The sequence below is a fragment of the Cyprinodon tularosa genome, unplaced genomic scaffold (assembly GCF_016077235.1).
Source record: "Cyprinodon tularosa strain WSP-4 unplaced genomic scaffold, ASM1607723v1 ctg563, whole genome shotgun sequence".
Lineage (NCBI taxonomy): Eukaryota > Metazoa > Chordata > Actinopteri > Cyprinodontiformes > Cyprinodontidae > Cyprinodon > Cyprinodon tularosa.
Genome location: NW_024039300.1, coordinates 100,602 through 125,812, shown reverse-complemented (window position 1 = coordinate 125,812; position 25,211 = coordinate 100,602). Strand labels below are relative to the sequence as shown.

The 25,211-nt window shown below is 37.3% G+C and overlaps 1 protein-coding gene across 4 annotated transcripts in view; it reads left to right on the top strand.

The window, feature by feature from the left end:
* Positions 1-25,211, top strand: part of LOC119796965 (protein inscuteable homolog) — a 119,200-nt gene that overhangs the window by 74,346 nt on the left and 19,643 nt on the right. For all 4 annotated transcript variants that reach the window (XM_038305766.1, XM_038305763.1, XM_038305764.1 and 1 more), the window contains 4 exons: positions 748-800; positions 1,701-1,824; positions 4,682-4,795; positions 15,477-15,602. In XM_038305766.1, the coding sequence (XP_038161694.1) occupies positions 748-800; positions 1,701-1,824; positions 4,682-4,795; positions 15,477-15,602 (417 nt within the window). The remainder of the gene's footprint in view (positions 1-747; positions 801-1,700; positions 1,825-4,681; positions 4,796-15,476; positions 15,603-25,211) is intronic.

The following is a 25,211-nucleotide window of genomic DNA, read 5'->3' as shown; positions in this document are numbered from 1 at the left end:
TTCCCTACTTATACAACATCTTGAAAAAAAATCTTGACCCTCCTTAAACTTTTACTTCTCTTATCATTTTACAGGTACAAATGTTAATCTATATTATTATATTTGATATATATATATATATACCTATATATGGATACCTTTGATGTTAACATCAAAGGTATCCATTTAGAAAGACATTTGCTTTTTTGCTTTCAACAATGGAATAAAATTCACTCCATAGTTAATGGTCTCAGCTCACCACAGTACCTCCTAATTATGCTTTTTATGTGTTGAACCTGGAATATGGTAAACTCTACTTTTAATGGATTTCATTTCATTTCTGAAATGAAGTTTATCATTTATGAATTTAGTTTCTTGTAATTTTCCTTTCATACTGTATTAGATTTACAGCATAGGGAGAATAGTCATCCTGTTTGGGATATTGTTTAATAATCTGACCGTTTCTGCTGCCTTCGCCACTCCTCATTTTGCTTCATGTACAATAATGGCCTCAAACAAACTTCTTCAGCCTTCTTCTAATTTAAACTGATTGTAAATTGTTGCTCAGGATTGTAATTTTAGTTTGCATTAAAAAGTGGGACAATTGCAAGCCCCACTTTACAGATTTGTAATGATTCAATGACCATTATTCTGTCCAATGTCACACGTTTATTTCAGTCAATCCTAGTAAATGTAACTAAAACACAATAGGTTTTGTTCGTTTTATTAATTTATGTTCTGTTTTGCCTCTTTTCTTTTTTTTTGCAGTATGAGAAATCCCTCCTGGAAAAGTGCATGGAGCTAACTAACATCACAGAGAGGTAACCTTTACCATCGAGTAAATACATACATAAAAAGAAAGGAAAAAGACCTGCACACTTTAAATAACACAAATGTGATGCAAAGTGAATGAGGCGTGACAAACTTAAAGCATCAGTCAGATTTTCACCTAAATATATCTTCTTCTAAGTTCCTGTTCTGGTGGAAAAACGAACAGCTTTAAGGTTGCCCAATGTAAAGCCGGTGGCTTTAGAAGGAACAAACTGATGCTGCTTTACCTACATGTGATCATAGAACACTTTTTAAATTTGGTTGTTACATGGTCCTTATATACACGCTAGACATCTTGATTGAGGAAATGTTCTCAGGTGTGCAGTAACACAGGTCGGCCCACCTACCAGCAAAGATCCTCTCTGTGACAGGAAGCTCACTCACACCAGAAAAAAAGCCAAACCCCAGAGATCCTAACACCAAATAAATTAGGGAGAACATAGAAATATTGTGCTGTTGACTAACAATAACTACAGTGCAGTAAAATGTACATCTGTATATTTCATACATTGGTATGATTGCCTCCTAAAAGATTAGGATGATTTTTTATGCATTTTTATACCCTTATTATCTTTTTATGCATTTATTTTTTATCATAGTTTTTTCTCATATGATTAGGTCAATGAGCACTGTCTGCTTTTTTAGAGTCATGGCTTGTGTCCAGATTAGACAGAATTTGCAAAAATCCTAATGTAGATCAGACTTCTTTCCAGAGATGCTTTTACACCCGATTGAAGGCATATACTGTAGGATCCATTCGATTATTATAGTTTACTCAGGATTTAAACATATCATCCCATCTAAAAGACAAAAGAGTAGCTACATACTTTTTTTTATTTTTATTTTTTTCCATTTGTGTTTGTGAAGATATTTAAACCTTTTACCTGCAGGTGCCTGCACACAGATGATGAATTCTTCCTTAAGTCCATGAGGGAAGCGATCCATGAGATCCTTACAGATGTCAGTGATTCCTTCAGCAACATGATTGACATGGCGTTAGCCAATGAGATCCGGGTAGGTCGCTGAATTTACCTTTGTGTATCTGCATAGATTTTAAAGATGTTTTCTTGCTTTCTTTCCTTCATACTGACTTGCAGTACAAAAGATTTTGTGGAGGATTTTTTGAAAGCACTGCCCTCTCCACTTAAAAAAAAATGTGTGTGCAAGAGCATGCATGAGCCCATTTCTCCTTGTGCATGACCTGTGTAAAATGTGCTGTTCTTATAGCTCATACAAGCTTACTGTTTACTGCTTTTTGCTTCCCATTGGTCATGTAACTCCTCCACTACACGGTGCCGGCGCCATCTTTCTTATTAGTCGTTGCTGTCGGGTATCGACAGCCAAAACCCATAGGGCTTTGCGAGGAGAGCTCTGCACACAAAGCATTCTGGGATATATCTGCTTCTTCTGAGGCCTTTCTTTTCTTCTCATAAACTTCACTTTTTTTTTTACGACCCTCTACCATTTTCAAAGAACCTCGGTGAGAAAGGTGAGCTTCAATGACTGTCTGAAACCGTAGCTCACCACAGATATACGCCTGAAAGTACGCATGTGCAGAAAAAGATAACTAATGGAACAAGCATGTAGGACGGCCTTACGTAAAATGTCACCAGAATGATTGACAATTAGGAGGACAAGCTATTGAGATGATCCACCCGGAAATCAAAAATCACCCTCTTTACCTTTAAGTAATTTCAAGTAACAGAGCAGAGAAACACACAGCGTCCAAAAAGCTTATTACCTACTTGGTAATAAGAGGTAAATTGCCTTTGAACCGGGGTCTTTATAATTATTAATGCTGATATTGTCAGAATGAATTTAATTTTTCAAAGAAAAATGCAGAAAAAAACCTGCACATCTACTGACCTAATTGGAATATTATAGGGGAGGAGGCATCCTGACATCGGTGAGAGGGAAATGAGTCCACCAAAGGTGTGACTGCAGTGCTAGGCAGGTATTGGACGATTAGCAAGTTAGATCTTAGCTTCGCTAAAATATGAAATATTTTAAAAGAAGAGGGATATTTTCCCCACAGAATGAAAATAACAAGGCTTTTTAAATCTGTCGAGGATGGCAGGATGGTGGTGAAGATGGTTACACCATAGGTCTAGGTGGTAAACCTGGTTAAAATGTATATTTGCAAGATTTTTAAACAAAAAGTGGCAACATCTTAAATGTTGTTAAGCTAGTTGAAAGTAAAAACAAAAAGATAAATCCTTTTATAATAGAATAAAATGGTTTCTCAACAACAACTAAACACATCAGAATAAAACAAATCCAAAATCCACATGCCAAAATCCCACCCAGGAAGCTTTTTAAATTAATTGTTAAGAAAAACAAGTTTTTGTGCTACAATATAAAGATTCGAACTCAGTGCTATTTCTGTCATGGAGCCTAGGCGGAAGTTCAGCTGAAGAAACTGATTGTTCTCCTACATCCACCTACGATACAGCCAATACGCTTTGAGCCACACCTCCACGAAAGCCAGTCGCCATCCAAAGTTCATCTTCAAAGGCCTCCGATCTACAACTTGTCTGCTCCTAGTGCGCAGGCAGCGGATGCACTGTGTGACTTCATTCAGATAACCCCGTTTCTACCCACCTCCAGCTCCTCCTCCACCATCGTAGCTAAAACTTAATCAGAGTTTCATTACTCCCGGACTCTTACTGCCTTCCTTACAGAAGACCGACATGTTGAGCCTGGTTCTGCCAGAGGTTTCTTCCCAACGGGGAGTTTTTCCTCTCCACTGTCACTTCATGCTTGCTCATCATTGATAGGTTCTCTCAACCTGTGTTATCCAAACTGGACTTCCATCTTCCAGGTCCCTGAGGGAAGCTCTAGTATCAGCTCACGCAATCCACTGGATCTCACCATAAAGCTCAGCATACCCTCGCGCTAACCAGCAGTCTACAGACTCACAAACTTCATCTTTCTCCACTCCACCACCAGTTTCAGGCCTGGGGGGAAACAGCCCTATTCTTTGCTCCTATTCATGCATATCTATCAAAACTCAGTGCAATGTTTCCAGCCGAGGTCTGAACGCCAAAGACCAAGTAATTGTATCAATACATTTCTTCCAATTGTCTTTTCTTTTTCAATTGGACATTTTGAATAGAAAAAGCTTCCTGGATGGGAAGCGAAATATTTTCAAACCCAAAGTCCAGTGGATTGTTTTATCACTTTTTTGGATTTTAACCAGTCAAGTTTTAAAAGTCTTTTTCATTATATGTATTCTGTGGATGGTGTGTAACATCACTAATTTTTCATTTCATTTATTGTTTATAAGAATAGGGACAGTGTACATTAATCAACATTAAAACAATGTAAATATACCCGAGTTAGTTAAGGGGTGCTAATTTTCATCGGTAGTCCCCCAATACTTGATGATAAAGTATGATAAAGTAAAAATAACTTCCCTGATAGCAACATGTTCATTCAAAGCTTGGTCCATTACTTATATATGGGCCATTCTAAGTTTTACCCAGTTTTTCTGTTTTTTACAGCCAAGCATACACATATGAGGACATTACAGAAGTCTTGATTTTAGAGAAGATAAATATAAATATGAGACACACTTTATCTGAAAACTATGTATGATGTACTTCAAAAAAAGTTGGAAACCAAGTCCAGTGGATTGTTTTTTTAACTATTTCGGAATGACTATGACTTGAATGACTGAGAATCTTCACCAGCATGTATGATGTAAAGCAATAAAATCTTCTGTGTAATATGGTGGAAATGCCTAGTAAATATGATTTAAAGAATTCTTAAATTTATCTATGTCTTCATTTGCTCTCAAAAATTCAGATAATAGTGTTTGCTTTTTTCTTACGTTAACAATGAAGTAATTCAGGTCTCATCTTCCTTGTAGGTGCTGATCAAACAGATTGAGTCATCAGACTGCATCCAGACTATTGGCAGTGCCATTAGCAACCTGTTGTCACTCACCCAGGATGGACCCCAGCTCTGTAGCATCATTGCTAAGGTAGTCTGCACCTCTTTAAGGGGTTGTCTTTATTTCAGAAGCCAGGATTCAGAGCAGAGCTGCACCTACTCTACACACTATGCTGCTTTGCCTTTTCAGTTCGAGATAAGAAAACGCAAACCAGACAGCAAGTCTCGACTGGCCATTAGTTAGCCTGCCACTTCTATGATTCTCTAGATAAGACTGATCCTGTAGCCTACACACACAAACACACGTGTACCCTGCCTTTACAGCCAGACTGCAGGATCAATACTGTCAGCTCCCATTAGTGGCAGACATTGATCACAAATGCACGCTGCACACATACCTTTACCTGCCAATCCACTCATACTTAACTTCTCGTGTAGTACTGCCAACTAAACCATCGGGGGGGAAACTTGCCCATTGCTGGATGCTAATGAATACCCAATACAAAACACGTCCACCTGCCATCTCAGCTAATTAGCTTCCACCTGTCTGTCACACTTCCTCCAAATATTTCTCGGTCCTGGTAAAAAGGCTTGTAAACGATTCTAATTTTATTGCTGACTTTACTAACTTGCTTGTTGTGCGCAGCAAAAATTGTCAATCTAGACAAATTTTACAATCTTATATTTTGAGCATTTTTGAGATTTATGTACTTATATAGAGCAGATTCTGTTAGATTATTAATCTTTCTTTGAGAAAATCCGTGTCAAAATTAGTCCAATAATCTGCCTTTGCAGTAAGACAGTTGCCCTTAGCAAGACTTATTGTTTAAAGAACATAAGTCTTACCAAGTACATTTATCTGATTCCACCTGTTGATTATTCTTTTTATTCCGTAAATTAAAATCATCAGCATTATTCTTTTTATTTTTATATTAAAATATATAATTAATATAAATATACATTTGTTTTATTTTTTTTTAAATAAAACTTCTTACAAGAAGATAAGTAATCTCACAGATTCTTATCTTACTTTTTATATTAGTTTCAATACTGAATTAGATAGTTTTCCATCTAGATCTAAGAATGTGAGACTTAGATGGACAATTTGAGGGGAAGTAAGAGGGGAGAGAGTATTTTAACCTCTGTCTCTATTACATGGTGTAGTTAAAATACCATTCAAATAAAGTTTGACACAAGTTACCTTTGCAAAGAATACTGTATGCTTAGTAGGTTATAATAGGCAGATATGAGTGATCAGCTAATAATTTCAAAAACAACACTTCATGTGAATTGTTGTTTCAACAACCTGTTATTAATATCACTTACTCAGAAGTGAACTGAAAAAAAAATCTATGATGTAATACATTATCTTGAAGTCACACGTTTATGGAGTGAACTTTGTTCCATTATTGTTAAAACAAACACATTTTATAAACCAAATGAAACAAAACAGAAATAAAATAATAAACAATGCTTTCTTTTTAAAGATTTTAAGTAGCTTTTCTGTTTTCTCTAATTTTGTTGTTTATTTTTTAGTTTTCATAAAATTCTTTTTAAGATTAAATATTTTGAAATGTCTTCAAATGTTGCATTTTTTCCACATTTCTTTTTTCTATATTTCATATTTTCCTTTTTTCTAATCTCTCTTTTTCATATTAATTTTTAGGAATTACCTTTTTTTTTAATTGCGTTCTACAGATCACATTCCCTTCACTATGGAGGCAGAGTGAGGAGCTAAGATGCATTGCTGATCTACTGGACTCTAGCAGCAACATTTTGATTGGTTAATGTGCAAATCAAGAATGTTCTTATTTAGCTGGAACTAAAGAGAATGTTATCTGTGGAACGCAATTTGGAAAGAATGTATTTCGTACAACTTAATCTGAAAAGATAAAAAATGAAAATAAAAGAAAAATAAATTGAATGTAAGAAATACATTTTGTTAAATGTTTGTTAAATGAAATGTTAAAGAAAAAGAACATTGAAGATTGTGTTCATGAACTGGGGTTTTGCTGGGACGGTTTGGGTACTTCCTGGGGTGAATGGGTTTAAGGGTGAGAGTATGAGGTGGCGGGTGGTGCTGAGGCGGGTGCTGTTGCCCGCCAATGAAACCTGGGTGAATGTGCTGCTTGTCTTTAAATGCTCTGTTTGTTTTCAGAAAAAAAAAAAAAATCTGAATTAATAAAATATGAAGATACATTTAAAGAATTTATTTTTTTAAGTTTCATATCTGGATTGCATCTTTTTCTTATTTCAGTTTAGCAAATGTGTTTTTCTCTGTAATTTCCTTTCACAAAACATTTTCTTTGCTTGCAACAATAATGGAACAAAAGTCAGTCCATAAATCTTCAGCGTAAGAGAAAGCATAAGATGTAAGCAAACTAATAAAATGATGCAAACAATTTAACCAAGATGTCAAGCTGATCATCCTTGATGTATTAATACAGTAGCCAAAAAGTCAAGGTTTTATCAATAGTTGGCAAGTCTTTTCAGACTGCATAAAACGCTCTGGCCAACGATGACGTCCCTGCTTCAAACAACTCGTTTATAGAATAAATTTCTATTCGTTTATAGAAAATTATTCAAAATTCTGACTGACAAGGTGTCCGTTTGTAAATCCTGTTTTAAATCACCTCCTTTTGTGTTGGCGAGTACAGCGGAGCAGAGAGAATGATTTATAAAACTATGAGATGGAAACAAATTACATGCTGTGTGGGTCCGTAGCTGAAACAACACGGATGGAGGAGCATGGAGTGTGAGTGCAGCAGTCCTCCGAGGGCTCCATTTAGGGAATGAGGGGGAAATCAGTGGAGTAGATTGTTTGACAAAGACAGGGAAACATTGAATGAGAAGCCTAACAATCTGTGAAAAGTGGATGTTGTGTAAGGTTGAAAAAAAAAACAATGATCAGCCATTAGAGGACTTTATAGAAGCAAAAATCAGATTTTTGTGTGATATAAAGGGGCCACACTAAAGATTTGCTGCCTGGGCTTAAAATATCCATCGTTTTCCCTTATAAAATAGTTTTACCTTAATTAGAAAAGGAAGCTGAAAGGAAGATAGGATAAAAAGAATGAGAGTCAAAGCTAAACTGGCAGGAACCCAAACCATAAACTGTAAGCTTAACAGGATTTACTGTTATGGTCAAAAGTTTACTCACAGTCATCATCGGCAGAAATATATCCTAATAACTTTGGACTTCATAATAATGGCAGCGCTTTTAAAAAAGTGAGTAAAGTTCAAAAACACTTAACAGCATTTGTTTCAACACACAACTAAGAATAATGCTTCTAGGAACTGAAAATGGCTTTAAGGTCACGCTTTCCTATTAATGGATTTAGCTGTATGTACCACATCTGTGTAACAAGGAGTTAACATAATTCTCAGATATGTAAACGGGAGCTTAACTATCTTGATTCCAATCCACAAATAATTATGATTATTGGCTGGTGATGCCAATCCACAAGTTTAGTGTTTGACTAAAGACGGAGGATTATCGATCTGAAAATGGAAATTTAATGCTATTTCCATGAGGTAGCAAAACACTGCTGCGTGAGATACCGGGTACATACTGTAGAAATTGTACAGTGACTTGAGTTCTGTGATTATAGGAACCATAAAGTGAGCTATCCAGGTACAAAACAAGCAGCCTGACTTCAAACAGACCACAACTTGCTTAATTATACATTTTTAATGCAGTCTGGGTGGTAATTGGCAAGAATATGGTGCTACAATAAATTTAATAAATATGGGTCATGATATAATTTATGTTGTGAATTGATGCTATATAAATAACCTGAATTGAATTTATCCCAATATATTCTGATACATTAACAAAGATAGTATATTGTTATTTTTAGAACGATATATCTCTGTAAAACCTCAAAAGATCTCATTGTTTCAGAGAGCAGCTGATTAATCAAATCTTGAGTGGTACGCTGCCAAATTGTGGCTTAAGGTTAAAGGGTTATATAAAGGTAAGACTATAAAATGGTTGTTTGCCTATAAACATTTCATTAGATTTTAGATCCATTTGGCTATATGTTTAATCTACATATATGAAATATCTTGATTTTTGTATTTCAAATCAATACAAATATTGTCTGATAAAAGGTTTTGATATAATTTTGAATCTATACCAATATTGTCTAATAAAAACTCCATATGAGCACCTAGTGAGTTGAAGATTAGACACGGTTACATATTCTAAAATTATATTGAATCTAAACACAGAAACTATTTTTTTAATGGAATAAGTGGACTAGGCGTAAGACAAGGAGCAGCTGGTGGACTGGTGCAGAGGCAACAGCCTGATCCTGGATGTGGAGAACACAAGGAGATCATCTTGGACTTCAGGAAGATTCTGCTGTAGAGGTGGTCAGCAGCACCAAATTCCTGGGGGTGCACATCACAGACCTAACCTGGAATGTAAACACCACCTCACTGGTCAAAAGGGCACAAAAGCGCATGTACTTCCTGTGGAGGATGAGGAGAGCCCACCTGCCCCCACCCATCCTCACCACCTTCTACAGAAGCACCATAGAGAGCATCCTGGCTCCTCTCCCCTCCATAAAAGACATTTCATCACAGTCAGGCTCGGACTGGGAAAGCTTTTCGACCCCTGGCATTTTTCCATCTACACCGGCCCACCTGCCTCGCCTGAAAAAAAATAGAAGCACGGTCCAACGCGTGCATCTCAAATGTAAAACACAATACCAATACACATTGTGGATTAACTGATTTATCTTCAAGCATCACAAGACAACCTTTGATTATGAACACGGACGTGACAGTGACCACCTGGCAACAACGCACATAAGGGAAACGTTTGGCTTTAGATGCAAAACCCCATCATGCACCGCAACATATTTTGGCAAAATATTCAAACATTAATTTGCCAAATATAAGAAGAACATCACAGTTTAGTTTAAAGAAAGCATTTTAGTTTCATTATAATTTTGTTTGTTGCAAGAATTTTACAGTTTGAAGAAATAGAAAATTACACCATATGCCAACCATCACAAGGATGTGCATAACAAGGAAGGGCTATACATACTGCATGCATCATTTAGGTAGTTAATATTGTTTTACTTCTTGAGCTCCTTAAATTATTTACTGTCACAGGTAGGTGCTTCGCATCGAGAGTAAGTGTTGGGGCCAGAATGATTTAAGGAGGGCCGGCTATTGCACACTGAAATTAGGACCGGCCCACCGGGCAAATGCCCAGTATCACAGATTACTAGTCCTGATCACAGCGCTGCGTGTCCAGTGCCCGTAACATCATCAGTGACCCTCACATCCCCACCATGGGCTGTTCTCCCTGCTGCCCCCTGGAAAGAGACTTCACAGTATCCAATGCAGGTCCAGCAGATTCCGAAACAGTTTTGTTCTCCACTGCCAATAGACAGCTGAACTGTAGAAAAAACTCCAAATCATGTCACAAACTCTGCATCAAACTTATATCACCAAACCAAAACACTGCATAATTGCATCATATATATTTAATGCTCTGAACTCCATACCAATGCGTTTTTCTGCACCATGATTTTTCTCCCACAATGTTTACCTTTTATCACTGCTGCACTTTAAGAAATGGAAATGTCATTCAAAATCTGCCTAAATTATGCAGGAATGTTAGTAATTGATGTAAGAAGTTACTTAACATCTTTTCTTTATTTTATAACCATCGGTGGAGATTTCTGTTTCTGTTAAAGCCTGTTGATATATTTAGAATGTTTGATTTATATCTAATAGAGAAAATTCTGCTAAAGTTTTTGCATCTAAATTTAGTAGTTGGGAGTTCCTTGATCGTGAAGTTCACACAAAAAAAGAATCCAAAAACCCATAATTTATCACGTTAAAGGGTGTATTCATCCAAATGTTCAAAAATCAGTGTTTCTACCTTAATCATGCTTATTCTAAATTCCTAATTAAAATGACTTTGGTTCTTTTTATATCCATTTAAAAAATATGTATTTTTTTTCCCAGATGACGTCGGTATTAATAGTGATAGCACAGGAACAGACAGCTTCCTGTCACTACCTGAGCAGCCTAAATCAGAAGTGTGAGGTTTGCTAAAGGCTTTCTGATGCGCAGACAACCCCTTCCAGGTATTGCAGAGCAGTATTGCGTAGGCAGAGGACAGGGAAGAGCGTTTAGGCTGGAGGGCAGCATGATTAACCACTCCAAGCCTCGGCAGCACGGCCTTAGCGGAATATGAGACATGCCAGTCCAGTATAATGGCCTTATTAGGATAATGGTGGTAGTTACAGGTTTCGTCTTCCTCCAGGTAATTCTAGCCGTGTGACGGGGATTACAATACAGACGCTCCAAGTGAATTTTGTGAGAGGGATGCTTTTGCAGGGACATGAAACAAGTGAAGAATATATTTTTGTTTGTTTACACCTAGCAAAAGAGAAAATGTTTGCTATTATGAATGGCAGATTATCTATTTCTCTAGTTTTCCATTCATGAGATATGCATATCGTCATTTGTTTCAGCTGACATCCTGGATTGCAGGAAGAATTTGAGAGGTTCTGCAGCTGGCAGGCTCACTGCATAGAGCTGGCCAAATCTATCGGTCATCTCAGGTCCCTTGGACTCTTTAAAACCATTGCAATGCTTCTCCATGGCTTGTTGGCTCCCCAGCACGGTCTATATAGCAAGGAGCAATTTGAATTGTCATTTTGCCCAATTATATCCAAGATGAAACGAAATGGTGACGTACGGTGCATCATTTTATTAAAAGAAGCATAATGTTGAATTTGGCTGGGAAAATAGATTTTGCAGGGTTTTTTCAGATATGGGCATTTTATAGTAAAAATCATCTCCAACAAAGAACCCATCTTATCCAATATTCCCCTAAATCATTGACAAAAAGAAAAAAAAAGAAAAAACACACACCCACACACCCATGTTGTGTCACAATATCCTTGTGGGGACCTTCCATTGACTTCCATTCATTTCCCACTAATTTATATGGCCTAACCATGACCCTTGCCCTAACCATTACCGACACATACCTATACCTAAACCTAACCTAAACTCAATTCACACCTTAGTCCTAAACCTACCCCCCCCCCCCCCCCCCCCCCCCCCCCAAGAAGAGAAACTTTCCTTATGGGGACCAGTTGTTGGTCCCCACAAGTACCTATGAGTCCCTAAAATGTAACATATTCCTTGTCCCCACCAGGTATTAAAGACATGGCCACACACACACACACGCTAATAAACTCAAAACGTAGCTATTAAAGAAACTCTTCATTAAGTTTTTCCCTGTGGTATATCTTACTAGCATATACTCCCCTTTTTAACATTTTTTCCCAAAAATTACCAAAATTATTAATCTCTGAATTATATTTTCAGAATAAATCAAAGATAAATTGATAAATTGATTGGTCAAATCCTCCTTTCCTCTAATTGGTTGGGAAATCCTCCATAACCCTGGTAAAGAATGTAATTATTATTAATGCTTCTTTTTAAATTTAAAAAATTGAGAAATCAAATTTGATTACATTTATTCATTGGGGGAAAAAAGTAATCCATATAGATTTTTTTTTTAAAGACCAATTAAAGCTGATTAAAGCATCAGATTATCAATATGATGAATACATCAATGGTTTATTAGATTAAAGTTTCTTACATCTGATTAGTTGATAATTTCACTTTATGAAATTATATTTCAATGTTGTAATGTTACAGCCATCCAGTAGAGGGTGTTGCAGCTTATTGTTAAATGGAGCCTCACTGGTATTTGCAGTAGACGTAATGCCAGAATGGATGCATGCTAGAGCACAAACAAGAAATTGTTCCATTTGAGATCATTTACACTCTTTAATGAAAACCAGGATACAGAATAAACTTTACGTGGATCTCTTTTTAAATATCTGTTACCTGCCTACTGTAACTCTGCACAGTTGCTAATAATTCCTGATCTCATCCACCTGCACGTTCTGCTTTATATTCAGTTCAGCCCCCAGCTATCTGGGCCATATCATTGTTTGATTTCTGTTTGATACCTGTTAGTTATGTTTGTTTATGGAGTTTTAGTTAAGTTCATGTTCCTGTCGCCAGAGGGAAGTGGTCTAAGAGGGTTTACTGTTTGTCTTGTTTTCTGATCATGTACTGGCTCTTCTGCCCTGAGCCCTCGTGGTTTTGGCCCCTGATTGCGGGAAAGGTCGGTTTTATGTCCCGTAAGCCTGGCTCTTAGTTGGAAACAAGTTTAAAGTTCCTGCAATTATAACTGGTACCATGTCTTGTATCTATCCTTCAACCACTGAGCCTGCCTGTCTGCATGTGTGCATTTCTGTCTGAGCTCATTGCTCGACTCTGAAGCTGCCTTCACAATGTGGTTTCCTGGAACCCTGGATCTGTCTGTCCCTGTGTTGATTGGACTCCTGGCTTTAGTTAATAACTAAATATCCCCCATTTAACTAGGTCTACCTGTTTAAAGGCCCTGCTAGCAGAAAAAAGTTTCCCACAACACTGATGGGGATTATGCTAAAAACAGAGAATGACATCACAGTTATAAACCACCTCTTTGAAACAAAGTGACAAATACCCTCAAAGCTTGTCAAAGCGACACACCCTATATTTAAATTACTTTTAAATGCCTGCATATCAATTATTCATGTGTCTCCCTTAACTTAATTGATAACTTGCAACACTAATGAGTCAGGAAATGCTCACAGTAGATCTTTTCCCATATCTCTATCAATGACTCGTTGAGAACCCAAACTTTCTAAAACTGTATTCAAGATTTTAGTGAGATAACGAGCCTACAAACCCTTTCCAGGGAAAGATAATCAGAAGTTCATCTGAGGGAAGAGTACATGATGTTTTACCAAAACCATCATCAAGCAGAGATGCGGGTGCAGCAGTTATTTTAACAGAGACTAAAATCAGTCAAGTCCCCCATGCTCAGCTCCGACTGGTCATCAGCTCAAATACTGATAATTTTTCTGAGCAGTCAATGACTAAACCTTTAAAAGTCTAATTTCTTCTGAGAAGAAACTAGACTTTCACTCCTGTTAAGTCAGTGGATCCATGAGTCACCTTTGTCTGATCTAGGTTGTTTTTATGGCTGCCTGTCGAGAACTCTAATGGCCTACACATAAATAATGACTTTGTGTAGTTTTGTAAATGACTAATTTAATCTACAAAACTTTTAGTGAATTATCAACAATAGAAGAAACAGTCAGTTCTAACCAATGGGATCACTTTGGATTTCTGTCACAGTCAGTTAACTATAAGTCAAACTTGGCTGCTATTCAATCATGATATGATAGGATATAGATTATAAATGTTGCACAAAAAGTTTTATCGAGAAAAATCATTTGATACAATTATGGGACTCGGTTAAAGAAAGTCTATTTAATCCAGACAGTTTATCTCATTTGATTTAACGTAAAGGTATACAAAATATCAATCAGATTTCTGTAGTTATTTTGTATATCTGAATCATTTTACTTTAGATGTATAATTATGAATCACTTTTCACACAAACCACTCTGATTTGCTCAACTTTTATAACAATATTACTACATTTTAAATCAAATCTAATGATGTTCTATTTAATATTTTTATATTTACTTGAGTCAGTGGTTTTTACTTCAAGTTGAGGCTTTTAATATCTACTTGATTTTATTAAGTGTCACTTTGTGGCCATAATTTTTTAAAGTAGAAAATGATCAAGCTTTTTTTGAGTGTACCTTTGCAGTATATACACTTTTTCCTCTATTTTGCTTAAAGGAATAGTACACCCAAAACATGATTAGCCTTCATTTTCTACTCACCCCCATGCTGAACAACACTCTGGAGTACTTTTTTGATATCTCAAATGCATCTGGAGATCTGGGAGGCTTCTTGCTGTCTGCTGACATTCAAATAATGGAGGTCTATGGTGACCGAGACAGAAAGGTCCATAAAAGTCCACAAAAAACGTTTCAATATTCCTCCATACTGCTCGTCCAATGTATTCCAAGTCTCCTGAGTGGGTAGCATCCAGAATTTACTCGAAACGAAGTCATTTAGAATGTTTTTAGAGCATAAACAGTAGTGTATAGGATTTCCTGAAAGCGCGCGCGGGCGCGTTCATGACGCTACGGAAGCCGGCAGACCAAGCCAGATGAAAGTGCGCATTCAGCGTCTGCTCTGCCAATAATGCAAGCGTAGAAGAAGAAATGTGCTGTTTACCTGTGCAAAGAAAGAAACAACGAAAGAAAAATGTCTGAGGACTTCAGTGTTGAGGAAGAGCATGAGTTCTTTGCCGAGCTGAATGCGCTGGTTTGGTCTGCCGGCTTCCGTAGCGTCGGGAGCGCGCATGTGCGCGCTTTCAGGAAATCCTATACACTACTGTTTATGCTCTAAAAACATTCTAAATGACTTCGTTTCGAGTAAATTCTGGATGCTACCCACTCAGGACACTTGGAATACATTGGACGAGCAGTATGGAGGAATATTGACACGTTTTTTGTGGACTTTTATGGACCTTTCTGTCTCGGGCACCATAGACCTCCATTATTTGAATGTCAGCAGACAGCAAGAAGCCTCCCAGATCTCCAGATGCATTTGAGATATCAAAAAAGTACTCCAGAGTGTTGTTCAGCATGGGGGTGAGTAGAAAATGAAGGCTAATCATGTTTTGGGTGTACTATTCCTTTAATTATATTTTCCCAAAGAATGAAAGATGAAGTATTTATACTTAAAACCAACTTTTCAATCATTGTTAGTGTGACATTATTTGAAATTCATTGTTTTTATGTTTGTAATAGGAAGGTGCTGTGGTGGCCCTGTTTAAGATCTGCAGACAGGACCGCTTCAGGGACCTGTATGCTCACGCTCTGAGAACGGTGGCCTCCATCTGCTGCGTGGAAGAGGGCATTAACCAGTTGGACAAGGTATGTACACGTACGCAGCCACTTTGTCCATGTTCTCAGAGCCATTTAACATCTGTTGCAGTATTTATGGATCTATAACTATGACTTCTTGTTGAATATCTCATAAAAATCTGCAACATGCAAATACCCATACACAGAATTTTTTTAACAAACAAACGTGGCTCCTTTTCTCTTCTCCCTCTCTTATAGTTCAAACTCAATCTCAAAAAAGGAACTTTGGTAAAATAAAATTTGAAAATATAAAATTTGGAAAAAATAGAACTTCATCAAAGAAAATTCGGTCAAAGAAAACGATCAAATAAAAACATGAAAAATAAGTTGTAAAAGGAGAAAATATGAGCAAATAATTAAAACAATAATAACAAAGATAGAATGATAAAAAAAAAAAACAAAGAAGTTATTATCACAATGTTTATTGATTAAGAAGTTTTTCAGTTCTCACTTTTATTCAAATTTCCGTTTACAAAACATGTTCTATCCTTGCAAAAAATATTGACAAAATTAATTCCATAAGCCTACAGCAAGGCATTACAACTTGCTTACAGATTTGGAAAAGATTTTAAGCCAGTTTACTTCCTGAAGCAAACAACATTTAAACTGGCATTTCAATCTGAAAAACTCACAGAGAGAGAAAGATGCAATTAGAAGAGTTTATTGATACAATAGTTTGAACTTTGGCGCTCAGGCCTCGGCAGGAAACATAAATGCTGATTTATACTTTAATGCAGATAAACTGATGTATGACAGTATGGATATTTCCCCCGGGCCTGAAACTGGTGGTGGAGTTTAGATAGATACAGTTTGGTTAATCCATAGAGGCTGGTATACAGGGTGATGCTTGAGTTAGATGTCACTGAATGAAAAAGGTTTGCATAAACTGTCCATGAAGAGCAAGCATGAAGCGACTGGGGAGAGAAAAAACTCCCCTTTGAGAAGAAATCTCTGGCAGAACCAGGCTCAACGTGGCGGTCTTCTGCCGGACCGTTTTAAGTGACATGGAACTCCATGAAAATCTGGAGGGGCTACACACTGGAGGTGAGGTTGAAGGAGCATCGAGGAGGAGTCGGATGAGCTTACTACAATGGTGGAGAAGGGGATGGAGGTGGGTTGTCTGAATCAAAGTCTGACATAGGAGCGACGGATCTTGCGCTTGTTGAAGAGCAGGCCGAGAGATAATTTGGAGTGGCTTTTAAGTTGAGTGCTGGAAGATGATTGGGCATCGAGGAAATGTAGCTTGAAGCTGATTGGCAGCATTGGAGGCGGATCAGCCTCAGATTGAATGGAAGTAATCAGAGTTTCTTCAGTTGAATTTCCGCCTTAGCTTCATTTTTCCTCCAACATTATGTTATTTTTGGGCTTTTAGAAAAACTTGTAAGAAGACTGCTGAGAATTCAGGGCTTGTAGCTCCGTCCAGTTGTCCAAATCGTCTTTGAGCTTAACAGTGATAGCATTGTCTGTAAAGGAGGAAAAGGAGGGAATCCCTTTCCTATGCAACACATTCTGCTTTTTCGTGGATCCGAAGGAATTTCCCAGCCCAGGTGTGACATGTAGAGCCTCCAGTGAAGTCCAGAACAGTGGATCCAGCCCAGAAATCCTCCAATATGGTGAATGACTGTACTAGTATAGTGATTTATTAACTTCAAGGTCTCCAAAGCACATTAAGATGGCTGTTTAAATGTGTACACAGATGGGTAATAGAGGAAAGGTTCAGAGGCCACAGTGGGGAAGAAACTGTTTTATGGATTAATCAGATTTTTTGGCCAGAGAAACGGAAATAGTCTGTGTCAGGTTGAGTGGGGTCAGCATCCATCCATCTCTTTCTGAAATCATTTCTGAAAACTTTCCCAAAATATTTAAACACTTCTGTTTGGGACAGAAAGCGTTTACCCACCTGAAGAGTCGTGTTTTTCCTGGTGAAACTGTGCCGGCTTTGCAACTGGCTTAAGGCTGCTCCAGCGTGAGCTGAATTTCATGTTTTGAAGATGTTAACAATTCTGCAATAAGTCAAGTTTGAAGCCAAAATCACACAATCAAAAACCTCCTAACCACGGCCACGCCCTGAGATCCTGCTTATGAACACCTTAAATGGGATCAGTTTACACTGGTGGCTCCACTTTCCATCATGGAACAGGCTTTGAAATCAATTTTACAATGACTGTACCATGAATTATAAAGATGTCAAATTAACTTGTATTAAAATTTAAAATGATTTAAAAATGTAAAATAAAATGACATTATAAAGTGCACAATACATGATTAAATGTTATATTCAAAATTGCACTTCAAATTGAGTTGTTATAATAATAATCACATTTCTATAAAAAAAAATATATTTGAAGAAGAATGTAATTTCTTAACTTCTTATGCATAAATGGATATAGAGAAAAGTAATTGTAATTGCTGGTAGTGGGTCTCCAGTCTGTTGCATTTTTATTTTTTGGGTCACAGGCTGAAATGTTCTGGAATCCCAACTTTAAAACACTTATGGGTTTATTTGATGGACCAGAGGAGATATGAAAATTTTTTTTCTATGAAGATAACTATGACTGCTCGTACCTTTGTGGAATATCTCTCTACAGCACTTTTAAGACCACATCTGAGATCATTTGATTGACTGAACCTGTTGCTTTAAAGTAGTTAAATGAGCTCTGAGACTAGGAGAAAGATAACATGTATTGTGACTAGATGAAATGAATGCCTGTTCCCTTTCCTCCTAGTCAGGCCCTGTTGTCCCGATAAATGAGATCATTAGTTGGATCACCTGAATGCTAAGCTGACAGGTCAAACACCAAGACCTTCCTGACCCGAGTTTTCCAAACCCCTGCGCTTGTGTTTCCTTCTGTAAAGAAAAGAGGGTGTGGCAGCCAGAGAGAAAAGCTAATGAGACATTTCCTCATTGTTTATCCACCTTCATTCTCTGTGGAGATTGAATACAACCAAATAAACAGAGTGAAAAAGAGAGAGCACCTGTGCTGAGATGGAAAGACAAACGCAACACGATCCCGGCCAATAATGATGCCGCAGCGGTATCTGTTCACATAGAGAGCAGCTGGGATGGCAGGAGTCATCCGACTGTGAAAAATATTTTAACGGGAAAGAAAGCCAGATTAGCAGCTCAGTCCCATAGAGAGGAGCTGTCAGGCGGGTCTGAGTTTCGAAGCGCTCTCTGACGATCGCTCAGGCTTGGGAAAGACACCTGTCTGCTTTGATCTAGAAAAGAAGCAGGTGTAGAAAAAAACACCACTTTAATCCCAATTGACACCAAGTGCTGTAATGCTGTACTCTGTAGTAAGTCGTTTATTGACAAAAAGATGACGGAAAGGTAAACAGCTCTGTGTAGAACTGGTTTGGAAGTTTTCACCACGTCCAGGAAGATGTGAAATAAACACTAGTTGTGTCACTGTGCCACACTGTGCAGGTCAGATTGTGACCCAGAAAAATAAGTATTTTGAAACATTTACACTCACAGTAAATAAACCAATGGGGCCTCACCAACCCCTTTCATTCAAATAATGCTGATTAAAACTACAGTTAAATAGCTATAGATAGCTTTTTTCATATTAAAGGTATAGTAGAGGATGTTCTTTTTCCCGGTGGATCATCAAAATAAGTGGTCCTCCTAAATGTCAATCATTCTGGGGATGTGTTAACGTAAGGCCGTCGCTGTAACGCATTCATCCCCATTTACCGGTGGTGAGTCTGACATAGTGGAAAAATTGCAAATCTTTTGGGAAGTAAGTTTGTATGAGTGATGCAAACAGCAACTTTTTAAACAGAGCGTGCACAAGGAGAAATGAGCTTGTGGCAGCTCTCACATGCCTTTAATAGTCGTTCCCTCTGGGGAGCGGGTACAGGGTTGTGCATGTGAATTTTTATTTAAGTGGAGAGGGAGGGTCTTTTCAAAGATTTGCAAAAATCCTCCACAATACCTTTAAGTACAAAATGTGCTCTTTCTTTCTTCAGTAAAGTCACTCACAGTGGGTAGAGTAGACTATCGGAACTTCCTGATTATGTTACTGAAGTAAAAGTAAAACTACTCATGTAACTTTTTAATTAAATATACTTTTATAAGTGACAAATGTAACTGAGAAAATGTAACAAGTTACTACGGAGTCAAGTGACAAGCGGAGCAAAAAGTAGTGATCATCTGTCTGAATGGTCAGTTGACTAAGTTCTCTATGAAGTCTACTATATAGTCCCCGCTATATATAGTGATTGAGGAATTTAATGATTAGGGCGGACGTTCTGACGTAGCCCATATCACATATTCATGAAGTACAAACTAACTGGCCACTACACGTTTGTATAACTTATCAAGTGATCAATGATTGTTGCTAACTAAAAAGTGTTCATTTTTTGATTAGTTTAACAACTTCTCAATTGCTGGTTCCTTAGTAGCTACCATACAGTTTACTGCTTAAATGCACCAGACAGGCAGACAGCTTTAATATCACTAAATTGAGTAATCAGGGATAAGAAAAAAATTTATTCTGTCAAATATTGTGGTATTTAAATGTAAGATTATTTGGCAGCATCTCTGTTTTTAAATAAGGGCTTTCATTTAACATTTAATATATAACTTATTTTTTTTCTTATTCACAAAACCATAGTGTATATTTCTTTTTACTCTTGTTGTTGTCTCAAAGATGCAAATTTCGACCCACAGAAATAAATGATGGCTTCCGAAATCAATCGGACTGATACCAGGTTAATAGCTGCTTAGGATTTCTTGCTACAATTCTTAAAAAAGAAAACAAAACAGAAAGTAGATGAATCTGAACATAGTCCCCCTTCATAAATAACATTAAACCCCTAACCATCATAAGAAGAGGTGTTAATTTAGAAAAATCAGTAACTGAAAATTATTGACTTTTTAGGTTTTACACATTTAATTACCGGTATTAGGAAAATGGTCAGCATTTCACATGATGACGAGCAGTCTGATGGAAAACTGACTGCTGTAACTGAACTTTTACTGAGTCAAATCAGGGATACTCTATTTAAGCTGCGCTGCATTGGTAGTGAGGGATGCATCATCAGAGAGGTATAGGTAAGGAATACCATCTATAAATAGATGTTTTTTAAGCTTTTCCAGCATCCATGTTTTTGGTATTTGTGGTGAAACAATAATCGGATTATTTAAATAATTATAAGCTAAAGTTGTTTTTAAATTAAATTGTTACCAACAGTAATGTAATGCAGGATGTAAAACATGCGTTTATTTTTGTGCCATTTTTGCATTTATTTAAAATGCTCTAAGGTGATTTTTTATTATATATTTCTAATGTTTTCTTACTGAAACTTACTGAAAGTATATCTTTTTCAGATTCCCCAATTCAGTGAAAATATAGTTAGCCCTTTTAAATTTTGGAACATAATTGAGAGCATATAAACAAGCTGGACCGGTGTTTCAATCCACTTTTTCAACAATGTCATAGATGTGTTGTAATCTCCATCCACCACAGCAGGGCAGGTGTTTTGCTGCAGGATCTTCAATAAGCAGCAAAGGTGTGCTGAACAATGGATGATGTCAGTTATTAACTTTTATTCTATGAAAGTAGGAAAAACTGGTATTTTTCTCTTGCTAAATTATGCTGCATTTGTTAAGAGATTGATGATGTTTAAGATATTTAACAAAATTTTTCTACATACTATGAATGGGCTTTTACTGAAATCATATTGCTAAAGTAACACTACACAAAAGTTTTTTATAAGATATTAATGTTCTTATTAATTTTATTTCTTGAGCTCTCAGGACTGTTTTTTGTCTGAGGGCAAACTTTGTTCTAACTTATCTGGCACATCCTACAGTTACATAAAGACAACAGATGAATAGAGATCAATTTACTGTCCCGTAAATGAGGAGCTGGGGAACATCCTGTTTTGCAAAGAAGGAGGTGTAGGTCCAGGTGGGGAAGAGGATGAATCGGTAGATAAACGTGGGCTTGGAGAGTGGATGGTTCCACGTCAGTGGGTCGCTGTCGCGCAGTGCTGCTGACGTCCACAGAGACAAAAATAGGAAGTTGTCCTGTGAAGCTCGGTGGGTTGATGCTCGTCTGCAGATAAGACTGACAGGTGTGGAAGGCTGAGAGCTGACAGTTTGCTCCACTTGAGATGTTTGTTGGTAAACTTTTATTATCAGCCATATCTGGCAGAGGCTGTGCTTCCAAATGCATTGGCTGAAAATGTCCCTGCATCATAAAGATAACTACTGAAACCAAATTAGTGTCAGAAACAGGACTAATGCTAAAATGATCATATTTTTCCACTCCTGGGCAGGTTAACTACAAGTTAAAATAGATTTTTGATTTAATCGAAAGTTTTTATTACAGTTTTCATTCATCCCAACAATTGCATTCATAAAAAATAAAAATAAAAACTTATAGAAAAGTGTCTAATCCAGCTGTAGACCAGCAGGCTAAAGCTGTTTGTTGGCACGGTTTAAACTGAACAACACTGCCTCCAAGTGGATGAAGACCTCATCTAAAGTTACATGACGTCCATAGGATCCCCCATCTATTTGGAAGCACAAAACTATCTATAGATTTTTGCAAAAATATTTCGTAAGCTTTCTATCTCCATATTTTATTCTGTTATAACCACAGCCTTAAGTGCGTTTCACTCAACAGACACACAAAGTGATGAAGCATTATAACAACGATGGAAGGCATTTCATTTGCTCTACATTGTTGCATGCCTTTTTTACTCAACCTTTTAGCCAATACAGCTGCACATATTATGGTGAGGTAACATATTTACATTTACAAAACATCTCTAGCTCAGTCATATTGCAGTGATACACCTGTAAACAAATCTTTACAGGTTCTGCCACAGATTAAGGTCTGGACTTTCACCGGACCTTTAATACACTGCAAGAATGATCTTAAAATTAGTACAAAATTCTTAAAATAAGAGTATTTACCCTTAATTTGAGTGGGTAAATAAGATGATCTGCCAATGGAATGAATATGTGTAACCTTAAAATAACCTAATCAGATATTATGCTCATGAAAAAAAGAGACTGGAGTTGTTTTTTTTCTTATTTTAAATGGAAGTTGTCTTGCTCCAAGTGTCTAACTTGCCTGCTCTATTCAAGAACAAATGCACTTAATTTAAGATAAATGTATTTGCTTAGATTATTTTTTTTTTGCAGTGTAAGTACTGATCTACACCATTCTACCACATCTCTGGTTGTTGGAAGATGTAAGCTTCTAGGAAACATTTCTTCAGTCCCATATTCAGCTGCATCCTCGTCCAGTCAGCTATTTAAAACTCCACTGTCTGTGCAGAAGGAAAGAGCACATGAAGCATAAAGTTTGTCTCATACTTTCTTTCCAGTATCGCTGTGTAACACTCATGCTTTTTTACTTAATACAGATGGGGATTCTCAATTTTTTCCTCATCAATGACTTTCTTCTTCAATCTTATTACCAGATTGGTGGAGTCTAGGATTTGCAGACTGAGTCTCCCAGCAAAGCTGTGGACCCTGCTGTTCCTCCAGAGTTGCTCTGATTAAAGTACCTAGACAGCCATGTCTTCTTATATACTGTTGTTGGAACCTAATTAGTATTTGATTAAATATTTGCTTAGTGATAAATGTTATCGATCCCATGTGATGCTAATAATAAAAGGTGTATTTTTTTCTGTGTTTTGATCAAGGCCTACTCCTCTTAGTCAGGTCAACCTCCTGCTGTGATCAGGAACCATGGACAGCTTCTCTGAGAGGACTGATTGTTTTGGCAGTGAAGGAGAAAGGAGTTAAACCGTTTTTTACCATGAAATATGGAACCATAATGGTTGCATTTAAATTTAGTGCTTTAAGAACCTCCTGGCTTTAAACTTCTCTGACATTCTTTGTTTTTTGAGCCACTCCAGTGGCCCTGACAACTGTTATTATCATCTGATGAGAGAAAAAACAGTGTTGAAAGTTGGTGGGGACGGCTCATAAGGAAAGGGAGCTACCTGCGCGACGCCTTTTTTTTTTTGTTGGAAAGGATAAAGCCAAAAAAATGCGAATAACATTTATCAATTTAATGCTTACAGTTGAAAACATAACTGTTACAATATTCACTTATATATTTTGTGCAAAAAATATCACATAAATCTAAACAGACAGTACAAATCAAAGAAATCAAATAAATATATCAATTTTGTAGAACATTTATTGACAGTCAATTTTGGGTCACTTTTTAAAATTAATTTACTTTTAAACCAAGAATCGGACAAGATCTTATGGGGCCTTAAGCAGAATATGATTAAGCAACTCCGTCTTTCTGTCAAGAACATCCACCAGCAGGGTATCCAGGGGGGGATTTACCATTAGGCAATACTAGGCAGTTGCCTAGGGGCCCAAGTTCCTGGGGGCCCCATAAAACTCTGTTTCCATGTATGGTTAATACAACTAATCCTTATTTGTGCACATTAATTATGTTTTTGATAAAAATCCTTTGGCTAAAATGCCATCAGAACGCTGATAAATAGAGAGGAAAAAGGGACAAGAAGAGAGGGACAAAACCTAGAACAAATAATGGATGTCTATTCTATTAACATTTCTCTATCTGTAGAATGGGTCTGTTTTATGGGTTTTCTTCTCAGGGGGCCCCCTGCCTGTCTTTGCCTAAGGCCCCAAATTTCCTAAATCCGCCCCTGAGGGTATCAATACTGATTTGATGGAATCTGGGAGAGCGGACTATGTTCAACCATCCATTTTCTTTAACCTTATCCCTCAGTGGGATCAGGAGGTGCTGGTGCATATCTCTAGCCACGTTCTGAGTGAGAGGTGGGATCACCCTGGAGAGGTCACCAGTCTGTCGCAGTATGTTCAACCAGCTTAAAAGTAATCGGTAATCAGATTTATGATTTGCACTTTTACTGAGTGAACTTTCTAACTCCCTTAAATCTGAAATTCCAATGCCAAAATTGTTTAAATCTTTTATCTTTGGACCCCCTGCAGAGTGACGTCACACCTGCAAGATCCTATCCTTACCTTCCTGCTAGATTGCAAAAAGCAGCTTGCTCATGAGTTGTCAACTTAACACGCTTAATTTTAAATGTACGTGTACATATAAAAGAAAAAGGGGCGCAGTGCTTGCTACTGAATGGCAACACTATCAAAGTCAGGAAAAAGTTTTAAGTAAAGCCGGGATTAAAACAGTAGCTACAAGAAGCTTGAAATAAAAGGTGTTCTTTATGTTCAACCTAAACACCAACTCCGATAGACTATCAGTAGAGCAGGTGTTTAAATTAATCAATCACTGCTGCGAAAGCTTATAGCAGTGAAAGCTAATATACCACAGCCATCACTTAATAAACACAAAATAAACAACCCTCTAAAAACGGAAAACTGCAATGGACTGAAAGTCCTGTCTTTTATGTGGGAAATTATTTGCGTGTGTTTTAGTATAATTCTGATATATTGGCGCTGTTGTCTGTTTCTATGGCAACGATACTGAATGTAGTGTAGCTTAGAGACCTGCATGGGTCGAGTTTTACCAACCCGCACCCGCCCGAACCCGTTAGGATGACTACCGAACCCGACCCGTCACCCGCGGATATCTTCAATTCAAATCCGAACCCGACCCGACCCGTTGATATTTAACCCGCAACCCG